The sequence below is a fragment of the Oncorhynchus clarkii genome, chromosome 7 (genome assembly GCF_045791955.1).
Source record: "Oncorhynchus clarkii lewisi isolate Uvic-CL-2024 chromosome 7, UVic_Ocla_1.0, whole genome shotgun sequence".
Classification (NCBI taxonomy): domain Eukaryota; kingdom Metazoa; phylum Chordata; class Actinopteri; order Salmoniformes; family Salmonidae; genus Oncorhynchus; species Oncorhynchus clarkii.
The window spans coordinates 40307790-40333336 of NC_092153.1; the positions used below are offsets into that span (position 1 = coordinate 40307790).

At 42.9% G+C, this 25547-nt stretch overlaps 1 protein-coding gene across 2 annotated transcripts in view; it reads left to right on the forward strand.

The window, feature by feature from the left end:
* The first annotated feature begins 6949 nt into the window (after nucleotides 1-6949).
* LOC139413283 (semaphorin-3F-like) overlaps nucleotides 6950-25547 on the forward strand; it is a 75954-nt gene continuing 57356 nt past the window's right edge. The window contains exons 1-2 of one of the 2 annotated variants that reach the window (XM_071160485.1): nucleotides 6950-7287; nucleotides 10095-10254. In XM_071160485.1, the coding sequence (XP_071016586.1) occupies nucleotides 10140-10254 (115 nt within the window). In that variant the 5' untranslated portion in view covers nucleotides 6950-7287; nucleotides 10095-10139. The remainder of the gene's footprint in view (nucleotides 7288-10094; nucleotides 10255-25547) is intronic. The other variant, XM_071160484.1, reaches the window with a different exon arrangement.

Consider the following 25547-nt stretch of genomic DNA (forward strand, 5'->3'; position numbering starts at 1 on the left):
AATTGCAGGAAATGAACTTTAAACATGCAAAAAAGAGGGATGAGGAGTGTGCATGCAAGGGGGGCATGGGATGTTCCCCAATGCTGGAAGGGGGACCACGAGTGAAAAAGTTTGGGAACCCCTGACTTACATTATGGTTAGCGCATGCAAGATCCACTGATCCACTGTTAATTAATGATGGTACAGCATCAGTCTTCAGGATTAGCTTCCTGGCAAGACCAATCTAATGTTCTCCTCAATTGATAAAGCAACTTTGCTCAAAATCTGCACTGCACGTGAGTGACATGATCGTAAATTTCGGTGCAACCAAGCCCACCCAAAATGAAAAGCAGCCACTTCTGTTGGAAGAATTCATTCTTCAGAAAAACTTTCATTTAAACACTTGAATGAATTAAAACCAATACATTTTACAATACATTTTACAATACATTTTTAATGCCACTAAGAAACAATTAGCCTTTAAAATTTGATTAAACTAAATATGGCATGCCCTTTAACCAGCAATGCTTATATAAGACAGACAAACTAACAGAACTATACAATCTCCAACCAGTAACATATCCAACTTTTGCAACCAATAACATATCCAACTTTCTCTTTAACCTATTTTTTTTTACATAGAAAAATAATGATAGAAAATTCTACATTATATATATCCTCTCCAACTACCTGTCTCCCAGAATGTTCTCCCACCCAGAGCCAAATATATATATTTTTTAAGTACTCAGACCCCTTGACTTTTTCCACATTTGTTACGTTACACTGTTATGTTACATCCTTATTATAAAAATAAAATCCTCAGCAATCTACACACACACATAATGACAGAAAATAACTTATTTACATGAGTATTCCGACCCTCTGCTATGAGACTCGAAATTGAGCTCAGGTGCACCCTGTTGCCATTGATCATCCTTGAGATTTTCTACAACTTGTCCACCTGTGGTAAATTCAATTGATTGGACAGGATTTGGAAAGGCACACACCTGTCTACTATATAAGGTCACACAGTTGACAGTGCACGTCAGAACAAAAATCAAGACATGAGGTCGAAGGAATTGTCGGTAGAGCTTTGAGACAGGATTGTGTCGAGGCACAGATCTGGGGAAGGGTACCAAAAAATTCTGCAGAATTAAAGGTCCCCAAGAACACAGTGACCTCCATCATTCTTAAATTGAAAAGTTTAGAACCACCAAGACTCTTCCTAGAGCTGGCCGCCCAGCCAAACTGAGCAATCAGGGGAGAAGGACCTTGTTCAGAGAGGTGACCAATAACCTTACGGTCCCTCTGACAGAGCTCTAGAGTTCCTCTGTAGAGATGGAGAAACTTCCAGAAGGACAACATCCTCTGCAGCACTCCGCCAATCAGGCCTTTGTAGTAGAGCGGCCAGACGGAAGCCACTCCGCCAGTAAAAGGCACATAACAGCCCGCTTAGAGTTTGCCAAAAGGCACCTAAAGACCCTAAGACCATGGACAAACAAGATTCTCTGGTCTGATGAAACCAAGATTGAACTCTGTGGCTTGAATGCCAAGCGTCACAGCTGGAGGAAACCTGCCACCATCCCGATGGTGAAGCATGGTGGTGGCAGCATCATGCTGTGGGGATATTTTTCAGCTGCAGGGACTGAGAGACTAGTCAGGATCGAGGGAAAGATGAATGACGCAAAGTACTGAGAGATCCATGATGAAAACCTGCTCCAAAGCACTCAGGACCTCAGACTGGGGTGAAGGTTCACCTTCCAACAGGACAACGACCCTAAGCACACAGCCAAGACAATGCAGGAGTGGCTTTCGGACAAGTCTCTGAATGTCCTCGAGGTGGCCAGCCAGAGCCCGGACTTGAACCCAATCAAACATCTCTGGAGAGACCTGAAAATAGCTGTGCAGTGATGCTACCCATCCAACTGACAGAGCTTGAGAGGATATGCAGAGAAGAATGGGAGAAACTCCCCAAATACAGGTGTGCCAAGCTTGTAGCATCATACCCAAGAAGATTCTTAGCTGTACTCGCTGCTAAAGGTGCTTCAACAAAGGACTGCGTAAAAGGTCTTAATAATAATGTAAATGTGATATTTCAGTTTATTTATTTTTGCAAAAATGTCTAGAACACTGTTTTGGCTTTGTCATTATGGGGTATTGTGCATAGATTGAAGAGGAAAATTTATTTGAATCCATTTTAGAATAATGCTGTAAACGAATAAAATGAAGAAAAAGTCAAGTGGTCTGAATAGTTTCCGAATGCACTGTATATAGACAGTATACACACACTGAGTGTACAAAACATCAGGAACACCTTCCTAATATTGAGTTGCACCTCCTTTTACCCTCAGAACATCCTCAATTCATTGAGGCATTAACTTTGCGTGGTGTCGAAAGCGTTCCACAGGGATGCTGGCCCATGTTGACTCCAATGCTTCCTACAGTTGTGTCAAGTTGGCTGGATGTCCTTTGGGTGGGGGACCATTTTTCATAAATACGGTTGCTAGAATCTCGACAAGAACCAAAATATGTGATAATATTTATCCAGTGCTAGCCTCTCTACACTGGCTTTCTGTAAAGGCTAGGGCTGATTTCAAGGTTTTACTCCTAACCTACAAAGCATTACATTGGCTTGCTCCTACCTATGTCTCCGATTTGGTCCTGCAGGATATACCTACACGTATGCTACGGTCACAAGACGCAGGCCTCCTAATTGTCCCTAGAATTTCTAAGCAAACAGCTGGAGGCAGGGCTTTCTCCTATAGAGCTCAGTTTTTATGGAATGGTCTGCCTATCCAAGTGAGAGATGCAGACTCGGTCTCTACCTTTAAGTCTTAAGTCTTTACTGAGGACTCAATCTCTTCTATGATTGAGTTTAGTCTGGCCCAGGAGTGCAATGGTGGACTGCAATTCACTGGAGCGACGAACCGCCCTTGTCTCTGCCTGGCCGGCTCCCCTATCTCCACTGGGATTCTCTGCCTCTGACCCTATTATGGCTGAGTCACTGGCTTACTAGTGCTCTTCCATGCTGTCCTTAGGAGGAGTGCATCCCTTGAGTGGGTTGAGTCACAATTGTGATCTTCCTGTCCGGTTTTGCGCCCCCCTCGGGCTTGTGCGGTGGAGGAGATCTTTGTGGGCTATACTCAGCCTTGTCTCAGGGTAGTAAGTTGGTGGTCTGTTGATATCACTCTAGTGGTGTGGGGGCTGTGCTTTGGCAAAGTGGTTGGGGTTATTTACATGGATAACGTCGATGATAATGATATTGATGCTTGATTTTGACTGGCTAAGAAAAAGTAGAACTCATCTCCTCTGGGCACCGTTCACTCTATGTATGGTACCAGTGGCGATTTTAGCATGTAAATCTTAGTGGGGCAAATAAAATAACAATGTTTCAGATGTATGCCAGTAAAGCCACTACACAACACTAAACAGTACATAAATAGCACGATAACAGTGACAAACGGTTCCCACAAACTGTTAGGGCCTACATAAAGCTGTCCCAACAGCAGAGCTTTCTTTTCAGCACCATGGAGCGAATCCTTACCACCAATACACCGGCTATCAGTGGAACCTTGTCTGGCAGAGAAACAGTTCATTCCGCTTCATTTACTGCCTTTAAAAAAAGCATAGCTGACATGTCAGACTTGCTTAAACAAATGTGTTTTCTATTGACAATTGATGTACAAACTATGGCATAAGGGAACGACGAGCGGATAAGAGGCCATCCGTAATTTTGATTAATGAGCGAGCTAGGATGGACATAGTCAAAATAACTCTTTTTTTAAGCAATTTTGAAATGTACAGCGACAGAATTCAGAACATGGGCCATTCTTACAGTATTCTCCCTGTACACCAAGTCAGACCTGTAGGATAAATAAATGGGGCATATAAGCAGTCAATGAAAGCTCTTACAATATTCAATGATGACATTTCTCTAAAACAGGCTATAGGCTACATGTGCACGACCAAGTCAGAACAGTAGGCTAAGTTAGGAGGGGGAAAGGGACCAAATTATTAGGTTGAGGCACATGGGCTACTTACTACACAGCTTACTACACAGCATACACTTAGTATTACTTTCTTAGCTACAGTATACATATAGCTCTGGCATATTACATAATTTATGCAGCAGCATACAAGACATTTTTGGACACACCTTGTTGTGCTGTGCTCACTTGAACAGGAAGGAGGTGCGGCGGTCTTTTGCGGGCAAATTTTGTCATCAAAGTCTGGCATTCTCTGGATTTATGGTGCTTTCAAGACATCTGTGAACTCGGAAAAAACATGGTTGAATCATAATGCTAGTTATCTTCAGTTTGGAGCTCTAGAAAGAGACCAGAGTTCCCGACTTGGATTTCCAAGTTGGATGATGGTTCAAAATGTATTTTCCCAGTCGGAGCTTGTTTTTTTCGAAGTTCCCAGTTGTCGTGAATTCGCTGAAGTCTGAGATTTCCCAATTCCGAGTTTCCAGTTGTTTTGAACACGGCAGAAGTCATGCTGGATTGACAGCATGGCCAATGTATTCAACTTTTTCTGGCCCACTGTGTTGAATGTTAATCCTTTTAAACGTGGAAAAGAGAGCCTTAAACCCAGACTTGGACCACACACCCTCTCCACTGAATAGCAGGCTATTGATTGCTTTCCAACGCTTGCAGTTAGCCACTGATTCCTTCAAAACCACTCATTGTTGAATTTGCGATTTCCAACTTGTTGTGTACTGTTTATGGCCAATGGCCGATGAGCACCGATACGTTTTATAATTTATTTTCATATGACAAGGATTGAAAAGGATTTACCAGTAGATTGTCGACTTGATATAACGTGACTTGATGTCATTTTATCTGTTGCCAATCACCTTGAACCTCATTGGATGGGCACTTCTAATGTAACTATGGCAGCACCCAAGGGGCTTACATTTTTTTCGTGCTCTCCCTGTAGATTTTGTGGTGACGTAGTGTTCCCATGAGTGACAGAACACTGAGCCAATCACGGGGTAACTAGATATCATTACCAACCCCTACACTCCGTATTTTTCGCTGGCTGCCCCACCACCACAGAAAGCACTGAGCTCGGCTGAAACACCTGCATTTTGGAGCTGCATTATTCAACAAAGCAAAGAGACCATGTTTGTATGCTGCTTTATTAACTCAATTATATATATTTTTTATATTGTTTACAAACTGATATGTGACACATATTAATGCCAAAATAACCATGCAAAACAGGCAACAACAAAAAACAGCTAAACAGGTGGGTCTCTGCCCTACCTGCCTTGAATGACCGGTCGCCACTGTATGGTACTACACGGATCAAAATTAAAAAGTGAAACATTGTTTCCCGAAGTCGGACAGGCAGACTTCTAGGCTTATATTAACCCTGCTGTACCAAACTAAATGCTAGGCTGGAAGCACGGGGAAAACATGTGTGAATTGAAATAAATACAAGAGATGATTCAGACAGCAACATGATATTCTAATGGGAGGCACAGTGATCATTTTCAGATGTAACTGTTAGCAGGCATAGGGGTGTCTATGACGGCCTACACAGCATGACTTGGAACGCTGCTTGTCCAATCAGCATCCAGGATACCAAACAACTAGTTTTATAATGTTTTGTACACTATGTATATATGGCTCTGCTGTCTGCTCCCACCTAACACTCATTATAAACTGGGTGGTTCGAGCCCTGAATGCTGATTGGCTGACAGATGTGGTATATCAGACCATATACCACGGGTATGACAAAACATTTATTTTGACTTCTCTAATTACATTGGTAATCAGTATATAATATCAATAAGGCAACTTGCAAGGGATGTAACCAGGCAATCTGCGTTGTGTTGTACATAAAAACAGCCCTTAGCCGTGGTATATTGGCCATATACCACATCCCCTCGGGCCTTATTGCTTAAACAGTACTCCATCCGAACGTCATTGCCCATTGTCAGGTAGCCTAGAAAGCATGTTGGGAGTGTTGCAAATGAAAAGCACTGCATGAGGCACAGCACACTTTAGGCACAAAACATAACAGTCCATCCTCCGTCAGGTTAGGGCTCACAAACTCACTCCCTTTTCTGCTTAGGCAGCTGGACTGTTGAAAGTATACAATGGGCTGATCTGGCATCAGGTGTGTTTACTCAGATCTGGCCAAGCATCCCACTGCTGTCATCAGAACCCTTCCCCCTTCACACACATGCATGCTCTCTCCTTCTCTCAGTAGCACACACAATGTGGGATCTGCTTCACTGATGCAAAAAGAACAGTGTGCAGGACACCATGAAAACAAACTCAAAATCTATGAAAAATCTATGCCCCAGTTGAGATTTCATGAGGTTTTACTCAAAAGCCTAAGCAAATCTTAGATAATCCTTTGTGCTGTGTATTAACTGAGCAACCCTTTCCTCTGAAACAGAATGGTTTTTTTCTCATCTCCCCAGCGGCTTCGTTTTTTTCTTCCAGGATGTGGCTTACATTTTCTGCATCACCCATCTCAGTACACTTAAGTGGCACTCTTCCTCGACTTCACAGATGTTTGCATATTTCGCAGACGAAACTTCAGAGAATATGCGAGTGACAATAAAATGACACAAGGACCGACTCTGGAAGTTGCAGACATTTTCAAACACACGGAAGCTGCGAGTGCAGCTCTAGACATTACTGCAATACTCTGGATGGATCCATGTCTGATGTGATCCGATGTAAAACACCAACACAGTAAATAGCCTAAGTCTAGGGGCTACGTATAAAAGTAAAATGGATATTCTGAAACGTCCAGTTTTGAAGTTAGGCCTACTCTACCTTTTGGGCTCTGGATGCTGACTTGAATCTTGCCATTGTGTGACAGGCACATCATTTTCAGGGGGGCGGTACAGATGCGTCTGCAGCTAAGGTAAGTTCCCGCCCCATGGGTGTGTGTCTATGTAGGCTACGGGCGAGCGCACTGCATTCACCTGCCAAAGCGTCTCCCCTTCAGTAGCCTACAGAGCTGTCTGTGGTGTAGTGCGCCGCGTCAACTTTAGCAACTCCTCAATTTCAAGGAATAACAGATATTAACGAGAACAACAAAGTGGGATTGTACACTATTGACCGAGACAAGAGTAGAGAGTAGGAGACAAATATTGCAAGCTTAGGTGATTGCCAAGTTCATTTGGATCCATAGCTTTGTTGCTGGGGATTCGTGCAGGATCTCCGCGGCTTCATTCGTACACTGGGGACGGAGAAGGAGAATTTCGTAGGATTTTGTTATCTGCCTTCTAAATGACTCTTATGACTGGAATCTGCGTAATTTCCACCGGGCAATAATAACCAGGTAGGCACAACCGTAGGCTACTTAATTGATCTAATGTTTTCATGCACAAGGTTTTTTTCAGCCAAATCATGACTCATATGTCCGTGTTGAATGATTTATTATCCTAAGAGATTATTATCAAAACAATGCCTCCAGTAATTGAGTCGAACTGCAATTGGTGATTTATACCTATCGGCTCTTATGTATTATTATTTTCAGTCCACTTAGCCAAACAATAAGTTAATGATGCTTTGTTAGGTCTCTGTTATTTTTAAAATTATTATTAGGCCTACACATTTATGAGTTTTTATTTTTGCTGTATGGCTGCACGAGGAACCATATTAAGCGTTCAGATCCGGTAGGCTATGGCTTGATATTAGCCATAATATCTCTGCATTTCAAACGTCTGTAGGAGCTCTTGCATGGTCTTTTCAGCTACTTCTCACGAGCGTCACAAGAAGCCAGCATTTTATAGCGTTCAAGTTTCTTCATCCAACAACAGGCTGCAGAAGCCTGCGCTCCTAATTGTGTGAAAAGTCAAGACTGTTCGTTGTTCGCTTATAACGGGAACATTTTCCCACTTATAGCCAGCCTAATATATTTTAAGCGTAGCCTAATTCATTTTCTATTGCACAGACTTTTAATTAATGTTATTCTCGTTAATTATAGCCTAAACCCCATTCCCGAATAAATAAGGAATGTGTAGTGTTTTCTTTATATTCATTAAGCAGCGGTGGCCCATCTCTGTTGTCACCGCTGCAAAAAGCCTCTGCGTAAAAACAAAAAAACAAAAGAGTTCATATATACAGTGCTAGAGGCATCACTACAGACACCCTGGTTCAAATCCAGGCTGTATCAACAACCGGCCGTGATTGGGAGTCCCATAGGGCGACGCACAATTGGGCCAGCGTCGTCCGGGTTTGGACGGTATAGGCCGTCATTGTAAATTGTAACTGACTCGTCATTGTAACTGACTTGCCTAGTTAAATATCGGTTAAATATAATAATCATATTAAAAAATATATATATATATATATATATATATATATATATGCCGAGACGCGCTTTTAAATGGATAGTCGCTCTCATTCGGAACTTGATCCAACGTCCTTTTATGGCAGTTTTTAACCCCATACGCTCATGACCGAACAGAACAGTGATATATGGCCAAAGAAAGTATTTAAATAGCCTTTATGGGTTCCAAACTCCATAAATCAAGCACAATATTTAAATTATCTTTACTAATGTGTTGTTTTGTTAAATAGGCCTATCCTGGGTGCTTTTAGCGTTGCGGATGTATTACATACACTAGCAGTGCTTTCAATTGTATTGGGTTGCACAAAAGAGTCCTTCCGAAGCCAGAAGTTCAAGTTGTGCTGGTGGGCGGGATGGTTGGTCATTATGAAGGGGGGATTTGAGACAAAATATCTAAAGCATCATATTATATTATTAAATAGACTCGAACGGTAGGTCTGTTGTAGACCCACTCATTTTCTGCTTAGGTCATGTCAAAATAAAAGTCCCCCACAACGTATTCCTTTTTTGTCCACATATGGTGCATGTCAGTGGAGGTTCCTCAGAGGATGAAGGGGAGGACCATCCTCCTCAGTGAATTTCATAAAAATAAAAATAGTGAACCATTAAAAAACATATCATTTTTAGATAAAACTATACTAAATATATTCACGTTTCACCAAACACAGTAATTGATTAAAACACACTGTTTTGCAATGAAGGTCTACAGTAGCCTCAACAGCATTCTGTGGGGTAGCACCATGGTGTAGCTGGAGGACAGCTAGTTTCCATCCTCCTCTGGGTACATAGACTTGAATACAAAACCTAGGAGGATTGTGGTTCTTACCTTCTTCCATAGACATACACAGTAATTCTGGCAACTTCCGGAGGACGTCCTCCAACCTATCAGAACTCTTGGAGCATCAAATGACATGTTGTCAACCCAATCAAAGGATCAGAGAATTTATCTGGTATTGAACGCATAAACTACAGCTAGCTAGCACTGCAGTATATAACATTTGGTGAGTAGTTGACTCAAAGAGAGAGAAAGACAATAGTTGAACAGTTTTGGATAAATTAATTAATGTAAAAATGAAGGAAGAGCGAGAGCGGGAGAGAGAGAGAAAGAGAGAGATATTTCCTTGTAGTTTTCTTTTCACTTTCACTTAGCTAGTGAATGCAGCTAGGTAGTTTAGCCTACTCAAACAACCGGCTCAAACAGAGAGGGATGTTATGTTAGCTAGCTGGCTATGGCTAGCCAACACTCGAACTCTTCCAAGTCAAGGTAAGTTTAGCTTTTTTTTACATTTATTGCTAAACTGCTTGCTGACTGTACACTGTACTGCATGATTGTCGCGGGTTTACTAACGCGTTAGTTCTAGTAGGCATGTTGACTAGCTATGACGTTAGCTAATATGGTGACAATAATGTAGGCTGTGTGTAGCAGTTAGCTGTTATGATATGAAGGTTTGGCTTGGAAAGTTTTTTTCTCCAGGTCACAATATAGCTGATGTGTTGAGACGGAAGTCCCTATGCAAAGGGAAAAGGTGCGAGAAGGAATTCTACAGCGAGCACAATTAACATGCTGTTCGTTGATCAGTAACTGTAATACAGTACTTCAATTGGAATCTTACTTCGTTATATTACTCATTACCGCAAAAAGTTATATTATTACTGTAAAGTTATATTATTACTGTAATACTTTGTAAAGTATTACCCCCAAAACTGGTGGCATGTGTGTGTGTCGGAGGTTTTTGTATGGGGGTGTGATACAGAGCTGATCATCATCTCACTCTCTCCCTCTCTTTCCCCAGGTACCTGGACTCTCTCTCCTCTTCTTCTCTGTAAGCGGAGGGACCATGCTGTGGGACAAAATGTGGTGGCTGTCCACCATGCTGGCCCTTTCGGCCCAGGCACTGCCCACATTGCCCATTGAGCCCCTCTCTGCCCCTCGGGTTTTCCTCTCCTTCAAAGGTAAGACACACTTCTAGATATCTTGCCTAGTTGGTGTGGTTCTCTGTGACTCTGAAACAGGTAAATAGTATTTCCCTGTATGTGAGCTTTAGTGGTTGCTTTTATTTTCCCAGCTCATCCTAGCTTTGTGTTTGCTCTTGGTGAAATGTAGGGTTTAGGGGGACTAGGAAGGCGTTACAGACAGCTACGTGCTTGGCACACCGTGGTGTCAGTGTGAGCCCAGCCACCTCTCTCTGGCTGAAGCTTGATTATCTGCTGAGAGAGGAGGTTGACGAGAGACATGAGCAGGGGAGAGAAGAAGTGCTGTTTGTGCCTACTGGTCAGGGCCAGAGACCAAATCTTCATTAAACAGACTGTCTGACTGACTACCACAGTCCTCCAACAGTGCTTCGTCTGCCCTCGGCAGAGCCCAGTGTATTATGAATACTTAAATTGGCACGTGAGGCCCTGTCTGTGTAGTGAACTGTACCTTGAAAGTGGACCTTTTATGGTGTACCATAATCTCTGATGCTTTATCAATCCCGTTGCACTGTGTGCATGTAGGGCTAATCGTGATGTGAACCCCGGTGTGGAGCTCAAAAGAGAGGAGGCCTCGCTAAACCTCCAGATGTATTTAAATCCTCATCACCTCATGTGGGGAATGAGAATAGATTCTGCACTTTTTTTTTGCCTGTGAGTTATGTGGAATTGGGCAACCTGAGTCTCAGTCTCTCTCTCTCTCTCTCTCTCTCTCTCTCTCTCTCTCTCTCTCTCTCTCTCTCTCTCTCTCTCTCTCTCTCTCTCTCTCTCTCTCTCTCTCTCTCTCTCTCTCTCTCTCTCTCTCTCTCTCTCTCTCTCTCTCTCTCTCTCTCTCTCTCTCTCTCTCTCTCTCTCTCTCTCTCTCTCTCTCTCTCTCTCTCTCTCTCTCTCTCTCTCTCTCTCTCTCTCTCTCTCTCTCTCTCTCTCTCTCTCTCTCTCTCTCTTTCTTTCTTTTTGCTTACTTGTCGGTTTTCACTCTCTAATTAAGTTGGTCTTCACAACCCACTGGTTTCAAGTTTACAATCGCACTGCTCCAAAATGGTCATTTCTTTCCAATTTCCTTTAAATCAGTTCCTTTGTTGTTGTTGTTATTCATTGGTTTTTGAGAGATCTATAGGGTTGTTCCATTTGAATTCAATCCCTTTTTGACCGCATCCCTTTTGATTTGAACAAAACTTTCCATACATATTTGCCCATAGTGGAAGTGTTCAGAAAGGGACTTTTTGGACCTGAATGTTAAAACATTGAGGTGCTCAAATTTGACCCATTTTGCATTCCCCGCCATACCATGAGACATCCAAGTCTTAGTCACTGGAAAAGATTAACGGTTGAGTTTGATATCATTTAAAAGCTTTTACAAACAGCGTTATCTATTTTATCATGTTGCATGCTCTTGAATACAGGGTGGGTGTCATATTCTGGAAAATAAATGTACTAGAATGCTTATAAAATTGACATTTAAAACTCAAATTGGGCCACAAAGATTGTTGGAAGCCCACACATCAGAGAATGTTGACTTGAATGGGGATATCAGTTGTTTTAAATTATACTGTCGATATTGTATAGGAAACCTATTTAAATGTAAGTAATGGAATAGACAATTCCCAAATAAGTTGACATTCGATGGTGGGTGGACATCTTTGTGGTAGTGATTGGAAGTTACCATTTCAATTCAATTTCAATTTCAATGGTGTTTCAGCTACATTGCAGTGGTCTGAAGGTATATGTCCATTCTCTGAATCCTATTTCTATGATTGAAATGATACCCACCCTGAGCATGCTGTGTCTCAACCAATGGTGGGCACAACACAAACACATCAAACGATGTAAAATAGTGTCTAAGTTACAACATATGTAAAAATGGGGGTTTACGCATTTTACGTCGTTACATTTTTTAAATAATAATAATCTGTATTTAAAAAAAGAAATTCAAGAAATTATCAGATAGGTTGAAAACATTGTCAGATTTGAAATTATATCAAACTCTGTTAATCTTTTCCAGTAAAGAATACTTGGATGTCTCATGGCATCGTGGGGTATGCAAAATGGGTCAACTTTGAGCACCGATGTCTCTTGAATGTTTTTGGCATTTAGGTCAAAAAGGTCACTTTATGACCTCTTCTACCATGGGCAAAAAAGGAATGGAAAGTTTTGTTCAAAACAAAAGGTCAAAGGTCAAAAAATATTTGAAATCAAATGGAACGACCCTATATGCTTGACAGAGCAACTTCACTTTGTTGGTGACTAGAATTGAACATGAGCTGCACATTTTCTAATTGTGTTGTTTTGGCTCACACTAAGGGGAATTGCTTTTAAATGTGCCCATATTGATTCCTTTATGGACCTTGGTGAGCCAAATAATTAGCTACACATTTTACAAAGCATACACATGGGGGGGCAAGATTCCTTGGAGCTTTCCAAGGGGGCTCGACTGAATTTTAACAACCTCTTGAAAATGCAACTCTAATCTCCTTATAACCATCCAACTGTTTTTAACAAGCTTTTTGTTTTCAACGCTCCAAGCTTTACACAACCTATTGCACCCACTGGTTCATGCTGGCAATCTCTGTCTATTGGAACAGTTATACATTGTGGACTGTGTTGGCAAAATGCAGAAGCTAACCTGTGGCATAGACTTTGGTCAGCCCTATCTTCTGAGGAGGTATCAGACCGTCAGACAGAGTAACTAAAACAAGTTTGGGAGTTCATTTAGTATTATATATATATATATATATATATATATATATATATATATATATATATATATATATATATATATATATATATAAATACAGGCACTTCCTTCTTTGGATGAGGACTTGAGTGCTTGTAGGCTCCTGCTACTTGGAGAGCATGTTCATCATCAGTCAACTCATTCAGGGAACCTGCGCTACAGACAATCTCACAGAGACCTTGGACTGATGCATCTAAGATATAAGAGGCATGTTTTCAGTTAATGCAACTACCCTGGTTGAATCCACATTCAAGTCATGTTGGTTCACATTGCCATTTAATGCACCTTTGTCATCAGTTCAAAATTGAGGTTGTATTTTAATATAAATGTTACAGTATAGATCTAGTTTATCTTCTGTCCTTTTTTTCCTCAGGAGAGAGAGAGAGAGAGAGAGAGAGAGAGAGCTTTCTGCTGAATGAGTGAAAGCTTTAAGGATTTACATGCTAAACGGTGGCCCGGAGGGGAGAGGGGAGAGACGCGTCACATGCTAGCCATCACATAACTCCATTGTGACATGACAGCAGATTCACTATGATTAATTCCCAGCACAGTGGTTAGGAAAAGCTAAATGCTCAAGGTTGCACATGTTTTTTAGAATGTTGTTTTCTGTCATTCTGAGCTGTATAATTTCTATATATTTATTCAGCTGACATTCTCGTCTGAGCATTGAGTTCATTTCCAGTGTTCTTGACTCAGAAATCATTTTTAGTTTCCGTTGAATAATATCAGTCTGTCTACCTTATCTTCAAATCTATGCTTAAGTCCCCATCAGGTCTGAGCTTTCTTTTATAAGTTCCTACCAGTTGTCTGTAGTATAGTGAGGTCTATAAAAAGCAACCAATGAGTGGGTCAGAGTCAGTGCAGGGCTCTGAGTTATCACCTGTGATACGGGAAGAGCAAACAGCGGCTCAGAGTAAAGGAATGTCCACTCAGGACTCGTAAGCATCGATCATCTCCCACACTGCTTTAGCAGTGTAAGCCGAAAGGGGAAGAAAAAACACTGGCCCGTGTAGAAACAGGCAGGCAGGCACACCATCTACACCTATTGTATACACCACAGCACCGTTGAATAAAGCTCTCCCTTATACAGTCACACACACACACAAAAACAGTCGTACGCGCTCGCATACAAGTACAAACACATTTTCAAAGTGCTCATCACAGGCTGCTTAGCCAACAGATTGGATGGTTATGAGATAAAGAGGGCACTTGGGTCTTCAAAGAACAGAGAGAGTGTGTTTACTGACATTGCTGAGACCCATACTAGATATGTAGACGTTGCCTCACTTCCTCTTCCGGCTGGTGGAAATTGCTGACAAAGTGGATGGTGGAGGTTGTAATACAATGTTGCAGCACAAACAAAGCACCACCGTTGTGTTCCTAATTCAGTGTACCTTTCTGCTGTCTTTGTTTGTGAAGAGTGAGTAGGACTGACTGGTTTTAGCTTCTGATTCTAGTTTCTTATTTACGCTCAAACAAGCTCTATAATTACATGCTATTTCAGGGTGTGGGGCTCCCCAGGGGTCATGACCCCCCCCCCCCCCCCCCCCAGTCACATCCAGTCACACTTGGGCTTAACTGACGGCCCCCACACCCTGGGAGAATGGGAGCGTATTAGCTAGTAATAGCTTGTTACACTAATCTTCAGTCGCATTTGATCGCGTTTAACGTCGTTTTCCTTTTGCCTTTGGTTCAGGGTGAAACACCTGGAAACAGAGTTGCGAGGGAGCGAAAGGGAAAAAAACAAAAAAAACAACCCTTGAAATGGGAGAGAAAACGCGCGGCCAGACAGTCATATAATTGGACTACTTCTCACACCGAATCTCAAGGTCACTTCAACTTCCCCTGGCTTTTTTTTCTTTCCCCAACTCGCTTTATCTTTCTCTATCACATAACCTTACGGTTTAAATCGGGATCACAGTAGCACAAAGAGCTCAGCGTTAGCGCACCTCTCCTGTCCGTGCACTCAGGGTGGGCGATGTTAACGCCGAGAGATCGTGTCTGACTATATGTCTGCGTCCCCTGTTCTGTGAATTAGGCTGCTGCTCACAGTGACCTTCACTTAGACTTCCTTCATTGTTGCTCTCTGGCTCTGCGATTACAATAGCCCAGATTTCTTAGATTAGTAGAAGAAGAAAAAGAACCGCGGGCAGACATAGTGCTATGCCTACTGTGGCTGGTAAGAGAGTAAAAGCTATTCAGGGTTAAATGGCCTGCTGAAAGGTGCTTCCAAAGCTTTCCGCCTGCCTGTGGTTCGTTTCTCCACTGTATGGGTTGTCTGATACCCTTGCTGACGTGTCTGCTGAAAGGGGGAGCATTATGGCGGTCCATTTGTGCTCTGTCTGTCTGAGAGCCTTGCGACTGAGCGTTCAGTGTCTAAAAGAGAGAGAGGTGGCCAGCCAAGAAAGAAAGACAAGGGAGTGAGGAGAAAAGTCCGCAGTCAGGTCTCCATGTAATGGACACGAGGTGGGAGTGTGCGTGTGTGTGTTTGTGTGTGTTAGTTGGTGGGTGGGTGTCTGTGTGTGCGAATAGTGAAACAAAGAGAGTTACATGCCCATGCGTTTATCTCCCTCCATCTCCTTCCATCTCTCTCCCAGGCTCCAAGGTTCATATTTATTTGGGTCAATTGTAAGTGTGACACTGGAGCCAGAGCTAAGTGCCCCGGCAGGCCTTACCCAGAACAGAGGCCCTCAGCAATCAATGAGCCGCTGAAAGCTTATCCACAGCTAACCTGCCAAGAGACAGCAAGTGCACAGACCCAGGGTGACTTTGTCAAGCCTTCCCAAGTCTTCCCAGGCAGAACAAAAACCTGCCCCGGGCTCCAGACCGACACACTGACACGGACACGGTTTCGGGGTGCAACACTCCCAATGAGACCAGAATCAAAACCACCAGTACAGTACAAGGCTTGTTGCTTGCCACTGCCAATCAGTTATGACATATCCACTGACTCCTTCAATAACCGTTGCCTCTCCCTTTGTATTAAACAAAAGTTCACTTAGAAGACATGAAACTTTGTAAAGGTATAATGATCACCGGGGAAACCGTGTCTGGGTATCCGGTTATGTCCGCTACTCGCGATTACTCAACGTTTCATTTTCATAGCAAGCAGGTAGAGGTGAGAGGGTAGAGGCCATTGATGAACTTGTCTTAAAGTTGATTATGGTTCCAGGGTATCTGACCACATGACCAGGTACAGGGAACACCTGACAGAATGACATCACATAGACCCAGCAGGAAACATAAAAAGAGACGGCAAATATCTTGATGATTTGCATCATTTGCTGACTATTTATGCGCACCCTTCCACCTCCATAGCACGGAGTCCCCTAACCCAGCTGACACAGAGACCCACTGCTGTTAGGTAAGGATGGAGTGTGCCATGTAAGACATACAATGTAAGGGGCAGCTGACATAGCTAGTACATCAGTCCACGCATGTAATGTCAAAGCCCCTGCCTGCCTGCTCTCCTCTCCTCTCCCTACTGTGACTGAGCTATTCCACCCCCTCTGCTCTGCACATCTGCTGCTGCCGTGTCATATGTCATCTGCGTCCCGCCTCCTCCCTCCCTCTCCCTCGCTCCTCTCTGCCGGCTGTGTGTGTACACAAACGTTGATAAAGAGATGCACATCGCTGTCCCGGACAGACAATTTGTAATACATGCAGTCATGCCTTTGCTGCGTGTTTTGCAGAATGGGCTCTGAGAAGCCAAGTCGGTGCAGTTCCCACGTGTCACTTGGGCGGTCTGATAGTTTAGGTCTAGTGGGTTTGGTGCTCGTCCACTGATCTACAGATTGGGGGGCGGTGGATGGAGATCTCTGGGTTGCCAGTTTTCGACTCCCATGCATGAAATGTGTATCGGCAGTGTTATGGTCCCCTTCACGTCTGTATTTTTTTCATCGCTAAGGCCTCTGACAAATTGCTTCAACAGAATTATATGAGGTGGCTGTGGCACGCAAGCCTGGAGAGAACATGATTATCTCGCTGGCTGTGTTTCTCTCCGGAGATGACGGGGTGGTATATCCCAGCAACCTCTGCTCCGCAGGATTCGTGCTGTCAAGCTGGGATTATTCAAGGGAGGAAAAACAGAAGGTGACAACTCAAGCTCTAAATATAGTGTCCTTCATGTCTCTGTTTCTCTGTATGTATCCTCCTCTCCTCCTCCTCCTCCTCCTCCTCCTCCTCCTCTCCTTACACCCTCTCTTGTTGCTTGTTGATAAGGGGTTGGCAGGGGAGGCGGAGGGAGGGAGGGGAGTGACTAGCATGCTTCCCACAGCTGGGGCACCCCGTTTTAGCACGCTCCAAAGGGGAAAGGGGAAACTGCCAGGCCTGCAAGGTCTCTGAAGTGACCAGACTTTTACTGGGGGAGAGGAGGGAGGGTAGTATATTTTTTTCCATGGCAAAATGTTTAACACGAAGCAGACCAAACTCAACTTTGAAAACCTGCTGTAGGCAAAATATTGTGTGCTATAGCACGGAAAATAAATACATGTGATTCTGGTTGACAACATAATGATGTTTGTTTCCAAGTATTCTCCTCTGTTCTTTTCTGTGTCGTTTTATGTCAGCCCTGTCGTATAATGGCTGGCATATTTCTACCATCAAGCTATTAATCCCTGGCTCTCCCCTCTCCAAATGATGTCATGGATTTAAAAGAAAGACTTGAAGCACTTCAAAACTATTCTTCAATCAACGCGAAGGGACAGCAAATGAAAAGCAGGCAGGCTGATGCAGTTTATACTAGTGTGAGCAGAGTAGTTCATGTTAGCAGGACGACAGTGACGAGACAGAGCCATTACCAAATAGTTATTCACGCTGCAATCTCGCTCCATGGAGTAATAAAGGCACACCATCCAAATGAATTCCTAATCTGTACAGGGAAAGGACAGATTCCCATATCTCCGGGATCTGCTTGTCAGCCTGTCTGACGTTGGAGGCCTGTCTGACGTTGGAGCCCTGTCTGACGTAGGAGCCCTGTCTGACGTAGGAGCCCTGTCTGACGTAGGCGGCCTGTCTAACGCAGGCAGGCAGGCAGGCAGGCAGGCAGGCAGGCAGGCAGGCAGGCAGGCAGACAGACAGACAGACAGACAGACAGACAGACAGACAGACAGACAGACAGACAGACAGACAGACAGACAGACAGACAGACAGACAGACAGACAGACAGACAGACAGACAGACAGACAGACAGACAGACAGACAGACAGACAGACAGACAGACAGACAGACAGACAATGAGGTGTGGAGTGAGTTTGAGAAGATGCAAAAGTTGTCAGAACCAGAGTCTGCCTGTCAGTACAGTACTGACATACACACACTATACTCTTCCATATTCTTCTCGTCCTCACCCTGTTTCTCTTTATTTCACCCACATACTGTACATTTTTTTACCTTCCAACAGTGTTCCTCCCCATTACATTTAAGCTCCCGAGAGGGTGTGTACTTTAATAGCCTGATGTTTTTAAACTTCATGTTTATCTATGCGTGTGTGCATCTGTGGAATTATGTTTTGAAAACCAGATCGGATACAGCTTCCATGGTTTTCCCGTAGTGCGGGTTTCAGTTTCCCCAACACATGAAATGCTTCTTCAGAATGCAATATCACATGTAGATCATCGTTTACTTCACATGGGGCCGCTTTGGCATGCTTGGTAAATGGTCCTTCTGTTTCGCTCTCTATGCTGTGCAAAGGGGGGGCAACACTCAGCAGGGGTGAGAGACAGCCACATTCTGATGCATTTGTCTAAATGTGTGTGTGTGTGTGTGTGTGTGTGTGTGTGTGTGTGTGTGTGTGTGTGTGTGTGTGTGTGTGTGTGTGTGTGTGTGTGTGTGTGTGTGTGTGTGCGTGTCTCTTGATGTCTGCTGCGGCTTTTTTATCCCAGTTGAAATGTGACAGACAGATAAAAATAGGCTCAGTGGAAGATGCAACGATGATGTTGTCTAATTTCCTTTTTTATCCCCTATAAAACAGAATTGAGGACTGCTGAACATTCAAACATGTATTCAGATATATTCAGATATGTCTTAGGCCTAGTTTAGGTTTTTGTTTGGTTTTCACATGCAGTTGACCATTGACTATAGGCGTCAATGGTCTTCTGGCCATTGTTCCTCGTGAATGTCAGAAACACCTTGGTGAACCCTTGCCAATCCTTTGCTTCTAATGAAAGAGTATGCAGGCAGAGGCTATAGAGTAAACCACAGCCATTTGATATTAAGATGCTGTTTGACAGCAGCGGAGTGGGGAAGGCGAGGGATGGAGGATAAGGGGAGCACTTGCAGTTGGAAGGCACAGACAAAGATGATAATGGATATTTCGAGAAGTGTTTCTCTTAAGATTCAAAGTGACAGAGAAGGAGGAGGAGATGGAGGAGGATGAGTGTTTGAATATTCATCTCCTCAAGCCTGTGTGTGTGTGTGTGTGTGTGTGTGTTCACTCAGCTCTTGTTTTCAGGAGGACAAAGAAAAATGGAGCCACGTGTCTGGAAACAGGAACAGAGGTGGAGTGTGACAGTACTTTGGCGTGGTTGCCATAGCAGCGTTGCTGTCACTTCTCCTCTCAAACAAACCAAACTGAGTTCAAATGACTCTCTCTTCAGAGGGAAAAGGAATGCAATCTTTGGATTGGTCTTATTTCCCCTGGCTTTTGTTGTTGTGTCTGCACACAGATGGAGTCTGAAAAAGACAAGGATAGAGGTCTGCTAGGTAAGATAAATGTGGATTTTCGGAGATAGTTTAACCCTCATACGGATTCGTACAGATTCAATATTGGGAATGCGATTGAGGTTTTGTGTGTGTGTGTGTGTGTGTGTGTGTGTGTGTGTGTGTGTGTGTGTGTGTGTGTGTGTGTGTGTGTGTGTGTGTGTGTGTGTGTGTGTGTGTGTGTGTGTGTGTGTGTGTGTGTGTGTGTGTGTGTGTGTGTGTGTGTGTGTGTGTGTGTGTGTGTGTGTGTGTGTGAGAGAGAGAAATCAGAGACGTAGAGAAGGAGAAAGTGGACAAGTCGATTCCCCAAAGGACACAGACACCCTGTGGGGCCTCCAGATGTTGCCCCTGTGTTTGTGGGAGTTCTCTGGGGGTTAGCAGTCGGGCTCTGACCCCAGGGCTGAAATTAAAGGGACGGGAGTGATGGGGGGTCAAGGGCGCCTCTCTCTCGCCCTGCTGGCCCTGTTTATCCAGCCAGACATGAATGATTCCTCAAGAAACCCAGACAACGTATTCTTTTTAAACAATGTTCTGAACAAGGAATTCATAGACTTTCAAACATATTGACTGATGAAGGTTTATTATCCTTTCATGACCTAAAAATGTGTATAATTTACCTTGTTCGTCATTTTATTTAACTTGCAGTTGAGAACCGCTCGGCGTAATTATGACTTCCCATGGAATCCACCACTCCCCTTCCATCCACTCACTGAGTTATTAGGTAGCCAGAACACAAGTTGAGGTTTTGTGTTCTATCTATATAAAGAAAGCTACTAGAATCCCTCCATAAACCAATAGGAGGAGTTACGAAATGGAACATATATTTTAAAGACTACTAGCAAAATACATACTGGAAAAGAGTCTGGAACAATCTTCCAATGTTGTCCCGAAATCTGAGTCATTGACTAATACACCACAAATTAAATCACCGATTTTATTTGACTCTGCGGAAATGCCAATTTAAACTTGCTCCTATACTAATTTGTCTGTTGTGTTCTCAAATAAATATTGGAAGCTACATACACATGATGTGGGACTGCCCCAGTGTGAAGACCTCCTGGTCACATGATGTGGGACTGCCCCAGTGTGAAGACCTCCTGGTCACATGATGTGGGACTGCCCCAGTGTGAAGACCTCCTGGTCACATGATGTGGGACTGCCCCAGTTTGATGACCTCCTGGTCACATGATGTGGGACTGCCCCAGTGTGAAGACCTCCTGGTCACATGATGTGGGACTGCCCCAGTGTGAAGACCTCCTGGTCACATGATGTGGGACTGCCCCAGTGTGAAGACCTCCTGGTCACATGATGTGGGACTGCCCCAGTGTGAAGACCTCCTGGTCACATGATGTGGGACTGCCCCAGTGTGAAGACCTTTTGGTCATAGTTTGCCAGGTCTGTGTCGAGCATAGTTGGTGCTGCCATGCCCTATCTCCCCAATATATTATTGTTGAATGACGACTCTTCACTAACTCTCACAGTACCCCAGAAACGGTTGTCTGGACTGACTGAGGTGACCAGATAGTGACCAGATGGAAGCCTCCACATAAGCTCTGCATAACTCAATGGCTTCAAAACGTCCTTGACATTCTTTCACTAGAGCTCTACACAGCTCATGTGAACAGCGCCAAACAGCATTAGATACATTCAATAGAGCAGTTGAAAAGGTCAAAAGCTTATAAAGAGATAATGTAATATAATCATGTTTGAATTTCTATATTATATTTTGAGTATCTGTATCGAATATGTATCCAGGCTGATTCTATTCATGTGTGACTTGGTCCCACAAAGAATTTGACAAACATTAGATGGGTTACCCATGATGTTTTGTTTTATACAAAATGAGCCCCTGAGGGGAGGGAGGGAGTGAGTCACACATTGAGAAGAGGGAGGGAGAGGGGAGATGGGACATTTCTCTACTGTTTTTCGTTACTTTGTCTATATACATTTGAAGTCAGAGGTTTACATACACCTTAGCCAAATACATTTAAACTCAGTTTTTCACAATTCCTGACATTTAATCATGGCAAAAAAATTCCCTGTCTTGGGTAATTTTGTTTAAAAAATGTGAAATGTCAGAATAATAGTAGAGGGAATGATATATTTCAGCTTTTAATTATTTCATAACATTCCCAGTGGGTCAGAAGTTTACATACACTCAAGTAGTATTTGGTAGCATTGCCTTTTAAATTGTTTAACTTGGGTCAAACGTTTCGGGAAGCCTTCCACAAGCTTCCCACAATAAGTTGGGTGAATTTTAGTCCATTCCTCCTGACAGAGCGGAGTCAAGTTTGTAGGCCTCCTTGCTCACACACGCATTTTCAGTTTTGCCCACAAATTTCCTATAAGATTGAGGTCAGGGCTTTGTGATGGCCACCTCAATACCTTGACTTTGTTGTCCTTAAGCCATTTTGCCACAATTTTGGAAGTATGCTTGGGGTCATTGTCCATTTGGAAGACCCATTTGCAACCAAGCTTTAACTTCCTGACTGATGTCTTGAGATGTTGCTTCAATATATCCACATAATTTTCCTACTTCATGATGCCATCTATTTTGTGAAGTGCACCAGTCCCTCCTGCAGCAAAACATCCCCACAACATGATGCTGCCACCCCTGTGCTTCACGGTTGGGATGGGTGTTTTTCGGCTTGCAAGCCTTCCCCTTTTTCCTGCAAACATAACGATGGTCATTATGGCCAAACAGTTATATTTTTGTTTCATCAGACCAGAGGACATTTCTCCAAAAAGTACAATCTTTGTCCCCATGTGCAGCTGTAGTCTGGCTTTTTTATGGCGGTTTTGGAGCAGTAGCTTCTGCCTTGCTGAGTAGCCTTTCAGGTTATGTCGATATAGGACTCATTTTACTGTGGATATACATACTTTTGTACCTGATTCCTCCAGCATCTTCACAAGTTCCTTTGCTGTTGTTCTGGGATTGATTTGCACTTTTCACATCAAAGTACATTCATCTCCAAGAGACAGAACGCGTCTTCTACCTGAGCGGTATGACGGCTGTGTGGTCCCATAGTGTTTATACTTGCCTACTATTGTTTGTACAGATGAACGTGGTACCTTCAGGCGTTTGGAAATTGCTCCCAAGGATTAACCAGAGTTGTGGAGGTCTACAATTATTTTCTGAGGTCTTGGCTGATTTCTTTTGATTTTCCCATAATGTCAAGCAAAGAAGCACTGAGTTTGATGGTAGGCCTTGAAATACATCCACAGGTACACCTCCAATTGACTCAAATTATGTCAATTAGCCTATTAGAAGCTTCTAAAGCCATGACATCATTTTCTGGAATTTTCCAAGCTGTTTAAAGGCACAGTCAACTTACTGTATGTAAACTTCTGACCCACTGGAATTGTGATACAGTGAATTATAACTGAAATAATCTGTCTGTAAACAATTGTTGTAAAAATTACTTCTGTCATGCACAAAGTAGATGTCCTTAACTGACTTGCCAAAACTATAGTTTGTTAAAGGAGACCTGGGTGGTCAATGTGTAATAAACAGGCTAATGCCAACTTTGAGAAGTGATTTTTCAAATATGATTTTGTTGTGTGACCAACTTTTTATTACTTATTTTTTTGTGAGGGGTTCAGATCAGACACTCAATAATATTGAAAAAGTACAGTTGAAGTCATTAGTTTACATACACTTAGGCAGGAGTCATTAAAACAAAATTTTTAACCACTCCACAAATTTATTGTTAAGACTCCATAATGTTTCATCTGTAGATGCTACCAAGCTAAAATTGGTGTCATATGAAGCTTAACCGCTTGCTCTGTAATGAGAAGTATTTAGAAATTTAAAAAAACATATTCATTGATTAATATATTTAACTATAAACATGATTATAGAAATGCATTGATTTTACTAATTGTTCAATATATTGTTAAACATAATAAACTCTACAGGCATATCAAAGTTCCAGAGTGGGACCTCTGCTACTTTTAATTGTTTTGGCCCTTTTTATACAGAGAAATTGGCATAGTAGGCAATGTAACCAATCACAGCCCTCCTTTTACTTGTATCATTGCGCATCCTGCAAATCACCAGCATTTTGAATCCATTTTCACATTCATTCTGTTGGTAATGCTTACAAATTGGATCATAACTCTAAAAGTAGCAGAGATCCCACTCTGAAATTTGTATATGCCCGTAGAGTTTATTATGTTCAACAATATCTAGAAAAATGAACCAAATCAAAAGTGTTATATTTTCAATATTCATGTTTATATTTGTCAATATTCATAAATGAATGTTAAAAATGTTCTTGAAATCACGATACCACTCGTATTACAGAGCAGTGGTGAAGCGTCAGATGACACTGTTTGTTTTATAGCACCAGCAGATGATACACTATGGCGACTCAAACGAGGCCTGGGTAAGCCCAAAATGTCATTAACAGGCCAACTTTGATAAATGATTTCTGAATTATGCTTTTAGATACAAATGTCAAGACTATTCTTTGGATTACATTTCGTGAAAATCCTAAAAACCCGAGTCTTTATTTGTCTTGTTATCATGAGGAATTACTCATATTATTTATTAACATCAAAATCAAATCAAATGTTATTGGTCGCATAAGCGTATTTAGCAGATGTTATTGCGGGTGTAGCTAAATGCTTGTGTTCCTAGCTCATACAGTGCTGTAATATCTAACAATACATAACAATACGCACAAATCTAAAAAGTAGAAGAATGGATTTAAGAAATATATAAATATTAGGATGAGCAATGTTGGAGTCCGGAGTATAAATATATATACACTACATGGCCAAAAGTATTAGTGCATTTGGCTATTTCAGCCACACCCGTTGCTGACAGGTGTATAAAATCGAGTACACAGCCAACATTGGCAGTAGTGGCCCGTACTGAAGAGCACAGTGATTTTCACCGTGGCACAGTCATAGGATACCACCTTTCCAAATGTCTTCCCAGCTAGAGCTGCCCTGGTCAACTGTAAGTGCTGTTATTGTGAAGTAGAAACGTCTAGGAGCAACAGCGACTCAGCCGCGAAGTAGTAGGCCACTCAAGTTCACAGAACTGGACCACCAAGCGCATAGCGAGTAAAAATTGTCTGTCCTCGGTTGCAACACTCACTACTGAGTCACAAACTGCCTCTGGAAGGAATGTCAGCACAATAACTGTTTGCTGGGAGCGTTATGAAGTGGGTTTCCATGTCCGAGCAGCCGCACACATGCTTAAGATCACCATGCGCAATGACAAGCGTCGGCCAGATTGGTGTAAAGCTCGCCCTCATTGGACTCTGAAGCAGTAGAAACGCGTTCTCTGGAGTGATGAATCATACTTCACCATCTGGCAGTCCGACGGACAAAGCTGGGTTTGGCAGATGCCAGGAGAACGCTACCTGCCCGAATGCATAGTGCCAACTGTAAAGTTTGGTGGAGGAGGAATAATGGTCTGGGGCTGTTTTCCTTGGTTTGGGCTAGGTCCCTTAGTTCCAGTGAAGGGAAATCTTAACTATACAGCATACAATGACATTCTAGACGATTCTGTGCTTCCAAATGTGTGGCAACAGTTTGGGGAAGGCCCTTTCCTGTTTCAGCATGACAATGTGCACAAAGCGTGCACAAAATGAGGTCCATACAGAAATGGTTTGTTAAGATCGGTGTAGAAGGACTTGACTGGCCTGCACAGAGCTCTGACCTCAACCCCATTGAACACCTTTGGGATGAATTGGAACCCTAACTGCGAGCCAGGCCTAATTGCCCAACATCAGTGCCCGGCCTCAATAAAGCTCTTGTGGCTGAATGGAAGCCAGTCCCTGCAGCAATGTTACAACATCTAGTGGAAAGCCTTCCCAGAAGAGTGGAG